General features: G+C 35.1%; 1 protein-coding gene across 1 annotated transcript; it reads left to right on the forward strand.

The window, feature by feature from the left end:
* Positions 1 to 7,530: 7,530 nt before the first annotated feature.
* On the forward strand, positions 7,531 to 8,509 carry LOC147498590 (uncharacterized). Its single transcript, XM_086559059.1, has one exon. The coding sequence runs from the start codon at positions 7,610 to 7,612 to the stop codon at positions 8,186 to 8,188; it is 579 nt and encodes a 192-aa protein (XP_086415185.1). The 5' UTR covers positions 7,531 to 7,609; the 3' UTR covers positions 8,189 to 8,509.

Genomic DNA, 8,509 nt, shown 5'->3' on the forward strand with positions numbered 1-8,509 from the left:
GTCTTGCTCTACTGTGGAAGGAGGGAGTAAATCTGGAAGTGATCGGAGCAACAACAAACCAAATCTCAGATAAATTAAGTAATTATCATAGTAATGAGCCTTAGTTTTTTACTTTTGTGTATGGAGAACCTAATGCTAGTCTGAGACACCAGTTCTAGACAGAATTAAGGGAAATGGCTTCCTATATTCCTGGTCTTTGGCTGGTGTTGGAGACTTCAATGCTATTAAGTCTCTTGATAAGAAAATAGGTTTTTACTAAATGCATGACTGATTTTAATTCTGTTATCAATGATCTTGGGCTGATAGATTTGGGATACAAATGCCCTAAATTTACCTGGAATAATAATAGGAGGTTAGCTGATAATATTTTAGAACGTTTAGATAGAGCTCTTGCTTCCTTTGATTGGATGAATAAGTTCCCTAATATGTTGGTTACAAATGTTGCTAATGCTACGTCTGATCATCTTTCTATGAAGATCTCTCTGAAGGCTTGTGAGGATAAAGCTAAGAGACCTTTCAGGTTCTATAGTATGTGGCTGCAAGATGAGTCCTGCATACCTACTATAGAAAAAGCTTGGAACTCTGTCACACATGATTTACTTGATTGGAAAGTGATTCAAAAGTTGAGAAGTACTGCTGAGAGTCTTAAAATTTGGAATAAAAAGGTTTTTGGAAATATTTTCTATAACATAAAAAAGACTCAAAAAGATTTGGATAGAGTGTTACAAAGGCCTTTTAACCCTTCAAATTTAGAAAAAGCAAAGGTTTTAAAAAGTCAGTTTTTGACTAGTATGAAAAAGAAGAAACTTTTTGGAAACAAAAATCTAGTCAACATTAGATCAAAGAGGGGGGTAGGAATACAAAGTTTTTTCACCTGTCTACTATATATAGGAAAAGAAAGAATAATATAGATAAGGTTAAAGATGATAATGGTGCTTGGCATGAATGTAGAAAAGGGGTGGGTGATACTACTAATGCATATTTTGAAAATATTTTTGATTCTAGCAATCCTATAGATAATGAAGACATTTTAAACCTGTTTAATCCTTGTATCACTGATAAAGAAAATCAGATTCTTAGTGCTTATCTTTCTAGAGTTGATGTTTGGCATGTGGTTAAGAAGTTAGGGGCTCTAAAATCCCCTGGGCCAGATGGGTTCCAAGGTACTTTCTATAAACAATGCTGGGCTGTGGTAGGGGATAGTGTAACTGATTGTGTTCAAGATTTTTTTATACATGGTAAGATGAATGCTAGTTTTAATGAGACTTTTATAGCTCTAATTCCTAAGATTTCTAACCTTGATCATATCTCCAAGTTTAGACCTATCAGTTTGTGTAATTTTTGTTATAAAATCATATCAAAACTGCTGGCTAATAGATTGAAAGCACATATTAATAAAATTGTTTCTCCTTTTAGCTTTCGTAAAAGGTAGGAACATAGGAGATAATATAGGCTTGGCTAATGAAAATTTTCATAATATGAGACATATGAAAAATAAAAAAGGGTTTGTAGCTTTAAAAATGGATATGTCAAAAGCTTATGATAGAGTAGAATGGTCTTTTATTGATAAGTTATTCCAAAGATTGGGTTTTAATGAAAGGTGGAGATTCCTCATCTCCCAATGTTTGTCTACTATCTTTTTTTAAGTATTTTTGAATGGAGCTCCTCTGGATACTATGATTCCTAGAAGAGGGCTGAGACAGGGAGATCCTCTCTCCCCCTATCTGTTCATCTTGGTCTCAGGAGCTCTGTATAGGATGATAGCTTCAGCTGAACATAAATGGGAGTTACATGGGATAAAGATTAAAAAAGGAGCTCCACCTATCACTCATTTACTGTATGCTAATGATCTCATTTTGTTTACTAAGGCTAATCTCACAGAAAATGGGAATTTAAAAAAGATTTTGGAAGATTATTGTAAGGTGTCTAGACAAAAAATAAATTATGATAAATCTAGCTTTTATAGCAGTAAGAATGTAAATAATAAACATAAAAAGATTTTGAAAAAGTTTGGAAAATGAGATTTTTTGATAGGAAAGATAAGTATCTTGGGGTTCCTATAGTCCTCTCGATCTAGAAAGAAGAGAGAGGATTTTGACTACTTGGCTGATAAGATTCATGGGAAGATAAAGGGATGGAGGGCTAAAGTTCTTTCCTTGGTTGACAGAACTACCCTCATCCAGGCTGTGGTACAAGCCACACCAATTTTTGCAATGACTACTTATCTTTTTCCGGCATCTACTTGTGAGAAGATAGATAAGGCCAGCATGCAGAAATTTTTGGTGGCACGGTACTAAGGAAAGTAAAAGCATCCACACCATGGGGTGGGATAATATTTGTAGACCTAAGGCCCAAGGTGGCTTAGGATTCAGAAAAACTCAAGATATGAATAGAGCTATGCTAGCTAAGTTGGCTTGGAAGACTATCACTGATAAGACTTCCTTGTGGGCAAAAAAATTTATAGCTATATATGGAAGGTATTGGTTTGATGTGAAAGACAACTCACCCCCTAATGCTTCCTGGTTTTGGAAAGGGATACATAGGGTGGCAATACCACTCAAAGAGGGGTGCTTGTGGAGTATAAGGAAAGGGAATGAGGTTTCCCTGATGACTCAACCATGGCTGAGCATAAATAAAAGGCCTATCACTATCAGTGAGCTAATGATGCCTATGAGGCCAGAGCTCCAAATGCTTAAAGTAAAGGACATTTTTCTGGAGGATGGGAGTGGATGGGATATAAATAGGGTTGATCACCTATTCCCATCTGCTGTTTAGTACCCTCATAAAACAAGTGTTTATTAGACCAAGATATGGTGGTCAAGATAAGATAAGGTGGTTGGGTACTAGGAATGGTACTCTCACAGTGAAGTCAGCATATCAGAAGCTGATGGGGAACAAAGAGGTAGCACATTCCTCTTCTTTCAATATGAGGACTGTTAAAGCTATATGGAAAATACCTATCACAGTTAGTATATAGATCTTTCTGTGGAAGCTGTACATAGGATGTCTCCCCACTGGGGATTTGCTCAGAATAAGAGGTCTGAAGGGTGACTTCTCTTGCTCCTTCTGTGGAGAAGTCCAAGAGGACCCAGTGCATCTGTTTTTCCAATGTGATTGGGTAAAGTCGATTTGGTTTGCTTCTAACATTGGGGGCAGAGTAGAAGAGGTAGCTGACAAGATTGTTAGGGAGTGGCTGAACATGTTCATTGAGTGGACTAAGGACCAGGATGAAGGAGTAGTAGAAAAAGGGATTCTGGCAATGATAATAGTGCAGGAGCTATGGGAAACAAGAAACAAAATAAAGTTTGAAAGCAGGAGCAAAAATAGAGAATGTTTTATAAGAAGGACATCATCAATGTGGACAAGGATCCTCAAGGCCTTTGAAGGTGAATAGGGAGTTGGGGGGCACCAGTCCCAAAACAGAGTTTCTACTCAATTAAATAACTGTTTGAATGAAAATGTATTTCTTGTTATTGAAATAGATACAATAATAATAAGATTTGATGCTGCTTTTTTCAGGGAAAATGGAGAAGCGTTAGCTGGAGGTATGGCATGGGACAATGAAGGATGTTTAATAGCAGCATATCCTCAAGGAGATTCACAGCAAGGGATGTAGAGGAAGCAGAAATGGTGGCAATAGAGGTAGTAGTAAAGCTAGCTAGGAGTACAGGCGCTAACTCCTTCTTGTTCGAGGGGGATAGCAAGCTAGCAATCCAGAATGTTGTAAACACGATCGAGTCAAAGTCATGTAGTTGAAACTTGAACCTATTAAGTGTATGGTAGATGAGGTCTGTAGGTCTTTTGGGTTTTGGAAGTTCCATTGGATTAGTAGGAGGTATAACACTGAAGCTCATGAGTTGGCTAGATGGGCAGTTCAGGGTCAGGATGTTAACCTCTTGCCAAAACTCTTATTGGATTGTAGTGTGGTTCCTTTGATGTTTTAATATATAAATGTGTGTTGCTAGCTGAAAAAAAAATATTAAAATTTTAAAACATTGAAACTCTGGAAGTCTTAATAGTTAATACCAAAAGATTGACAAGTCTATATGCATGCCAACCTGTTTAATCTAGAGCACTACAAAGAAAATTGGTTTTTAAATTAGATTACTTAAACTTTCACTCTAGCCAGTGTTTACAATGGATTTTCTAAACAAAGAAACAACAAATTAAAGGGAGTAACTCTAGAGGACAAATTGGGGGAAAAAGTAACTCTAGAGGACACTCTTTTTTTTTAATCACAAACAAAGACCGGATAGATCGATGAAAAGTCAAGTATACCCTTGACGCGAAATTAAAAACGGTTCAAGTAGATGAAATTTCAAGTATACCCCTGGTACGAAATAATAAACGGCCCGGCCCGGCCCAACCGAAATGATCTGGTATTAACATGAGCTATGAACACTCATTGTTCATATAAACAATCATTGTTGATTGTTCATATCTATTTAGTATATGAACAATCACTGTTCATACCTCAATATAATGTATGATCAGTAAAAACACCTATTGGAGTATGAACAATATATGATTGTTTATACCTCAACATGAGTTATACCTATTTGGGGTATGAACAATCAATGTTCATATCTCAACATAATGTATAATCAATAAGGGTTATTGGAGTATGAATAATGATTATTCATACCTAATCACTGTTCATACCTATTTGGGGTATGAACAATCATTGTTCATATATCAATATGAGCTATGAACAATCATTGTTCATACCTATTTGGGGTATGAACAATCAATGTTCATATATGTGAACAATTATTGTCCATACCTATTTGGGGTATGAACAATCAATGTTCATACCTCAACATATATAATGTATGATTAATAAAAACACTTAATTATTGGAATATGAATAATCATTGTTTATAACTATTTGGGGTATGAACAATTAATGTTCATACCTCGACATAATGTATGATCAATAAGAATATTTATTGGAGTATGAATAATCATTGTTCATACATCAATATGAGTTATGGACAATAACTGTTTATACCTATTTGGGGTATGAACAATTAATGTTCATGTGAACAATTATCGTTCATACCTATTTGGGGTATGAACTATCACTGCTCATACATCAACATGAGCTATGAACAATCAATGTTCATACCTATTTGGGGTATGAACAATCAATGTTCATACATCGACATAATGTATGATCAATAAAAACACTTATTAGAGTATGAATAATCATTGTTCATACCTATTATGAACAATCATTGTTCATACTATATCAACATATTTGGGGTATGCACAATTATTGTTCATACCTATTTGGGGGTATGAATAATCAATGTTCATACCTAAACATAATGTATGATCAATAAGAACATTTATTGGAGTATGAATAATCATTGTTAATACCTATTTAGGGTATGAACAATTACTGTTTATACATCAACATGAACTATGAACAATCAATGTTCATACCTAAACATAATGTATGATCAATAAGAACACTTATTTGAGTATGAACAATTATTGTTCATACCTATTTGGAGTATGAACAATAATTTTTCATATATGAAGAATAATTATTGTTCATACTTATTTGGGGTACGGTATGTTCAACCTCAATATAATGTATGGTCAATAAGAACACTTATTGGAGTATGAACAATCATTGTTCATATCCGAAATGTTCATACCTATTTCGGGTATGAACAATAATTGTTCTTATTATTGATACCTATTTAGGGTATGAACAATTAATGTTCATACTTTAACATAATGTATAATCAGTAAGAACACCTATTGGAGTATGGACAATTATTGTTCATACATCAATATATTGTATAAAGTACGTTCACCTATTTGGGTCATTGTTCATACATCAGCATAAGGTATAAACACTCATTGTTCATAGCAAAATGACAGAAAGGGTAAAATTGAAAAATATTTATTTCAAATTCGGGCCATTTATCCTTGGATTATTTTCACTTGAAAATTGGTTTTCCGGATTATTTTCACCCGAAAAATTGTTCTTGTGAGTGATTATAAAAAAACTCTGTCCTCTAGAATTGTTTTGAATCGAAATTGGGCCTTAGACTAATTTCTTGAACAAATTAACACTTGCAAAATTGCTCTGAAAAATGAAAATACAGTTATTCTCCAAAAATGCAATTTTTTTTTGTTATATCTTTTTTTTTTCTAAAAGCAGCAAAACACGGATTTCATGTAAAATTATAAGTGCAATTGCTTGCATCCAAGTACGATCGATGCAACTTGCTGTACTCATCGAGCTTACTTATTTTTTATGCTTTTGTAATGAGATACTCTGATACTCGCTCATCAAGGTTATTGATGGTCTGATGTAACATACTAACATGCTTTATTATAAGTGCAGTGATTGATGCCACACTGAACGTCATTAACATGTACGTAGTAGACTCTGCATTTTCCTTTTTTTCTTGATAAAAGAGGAAACCCTATTGTGATGTAAAATTGATACTCAATTATCAGTTTGAGACTTGAGTATAATTTACGGATCGGAGTGATGAGTCTTGTAACACCAAAAGCACCAAGTTCATGCAGAATGCATGAATGCCTTTCTGTATATGATTAATTGGTTAAGTGGTAAGCAACTATATGATTGATTGACAACACACAAGTTGCTGAGTTTCTCTCACACGGCGGTGCCAGACATACGCGTAACGAAGTCATCAATCCATGACCATCTGTTTTTCTCTTCTCTCCGTTTCCCCTGCCATAGGAACCGCTCTCACGTTATATTTCCTTTTTTATTTTTAGCATTTACTATAACACAACCCTCGGTTTTGCGTTCATATTACTACTTCACCACTGATAGGGGAAAGCTGCTCCATGTTTCCCATTTTATCCTTGTCCTCCAAAACGGATTTGACTTACGATTTTCTAACACATTTCCCCTGGTTAACTCATGAGTCGTATAATTAGCTCCTCAGATGAATTGCCAAGTGATTTTGGAATCAAATTTTAGTTTTCCTTTATTGAGGTTTTCGAATGAAAGTCAAACCATCAAATCTTAGGCCGGCTTCAATTTTGCAAAAACACTATACCACGTCTCCGTTTAATGATGCTGTGCAATTGTTTTGTTCATTAACCAATGTCGCCTTTTTGCTTCATGCAAGTGTGGAACTAGCTGTTGAAATTTTAGTAAACCCTCAACAATTTTTCCGTATGTGCGACCATTTCGTTTTCTGCAGCATTAGAAAATTAGTATTAATTACAAGCATTAATGGTACATAGGAAACTAGCTATGTGACTCTAGTATGAAACTATGAACAATTAGGCTTTCCGTTTTCATTGACTCGGCGAACTTAACTCGTTCACAAAATGTTCAACTCAATGAGTTTTCTAAGAAACAAGGGTACTTGGGTAATTGAAAACCAAACGGTCTATTATTACAACATTGAGCATCTTATTGCCAGATATTCTTTTCAATTTGAATCAGTGAAAAACAATGGTCTTATATAATTTTTTTTGTTTACAAAAATCAACCTTATAAATAATGTTGCTCTTAGTTCTGTTTTATAGCCTTCTTACCTTCTCTCGCCCTGCTAAAAGCAGGGCTTGAACGAAAGAAAAAACACAAAGGCTCTCTTTCTCCATCATGGAGATAGATGAAGCCATTCCTATACACAACAAGCCTGCCAGACATCTTTCCACCAAGAAACATGGCTTTCTCAATCTTGTTAGGATCGCTGTCTACATGATAAAGCGCCGATCGGCCAAAACAGGGCAAGTTGAAGTCGCTTCAAAGGGACTATGGAAGAGACTAGTTGGTGCAATGCGCCCGTTGCACCACCAACACCTCCAACACCAACAATCTCCGCGTCTAACCATCAACGTAGGTGGTGAATCACCATATGCTTATACATTCCATGATGTTCCTCCTACACCTATGTCACCACCACATGGAGGAGATTCACCCTTCTCATCTTCAACTTCAGATGGTACTAAAAGTCGTTATGCGTCTGCTTTGAATCTCCAAGAACTTGCTAAAGAAAGTGATGAAACTGATGAGAATATTGAGGTTGTTATTGAGGAGGGATATTTTGAAGATGGAGGTGATGAGCTGATTGATGCAAGGGCAGAGGAATTTATTGCAAATTTTTACGAGGAAATGAGGCTCCAACGATTGGAATCGATCACTCGTTACAATGAAATGATTCAGTACGCATCAACTTAAGGGATGAACATTACTAGTGTGTGAAAGTTTTAACATGCATGCATATTGCGTAGCAAGTTGGTTGCATTTCGTGGTTCATAATACATATTATTTCGATCTGTTAAGTTATCTACTTATTCTGCTTTGATATCTCTATGAATAAATGAGTCTAGTTTAATGAAGAGCGAAAAAATGGAGAAGGCGGGGGAAAAAAACATGGTAATTGTATTGGGGATGTTCTGTTAGAAAATTGTATTGGTTTAATTTATCTTTGCATTTGTAAAATTCTAACTTTGTAAACTTTATTTTGTTCGTAGAAATGTAATTTAGATAATTCATACC

This window comes from Coptis chinensis, chromosome 5 (assembly GCF_015680905.1).
Source record: "Coptis chinensis isolate HL-2020 chromosome 5, ASM1568090v1, whole genome shotgun sequence".
Taxonomy (NCBI): Eukaryota; Viridiplantae; Streptophyta; class Magnoliopsida; order Ranunculales; family Ranunculaceae; genus Coptis; species Coptis chinensis.

Excerpts from the sequence above, each read along its gene's own strand:
- LOC147498590 (XM_086559059.1), top strand. The coding sequence starts at position 7,610 with ATGGAGATAGATGAAGCCATTCCTATACACAACAAGCCTGCCAGACAT.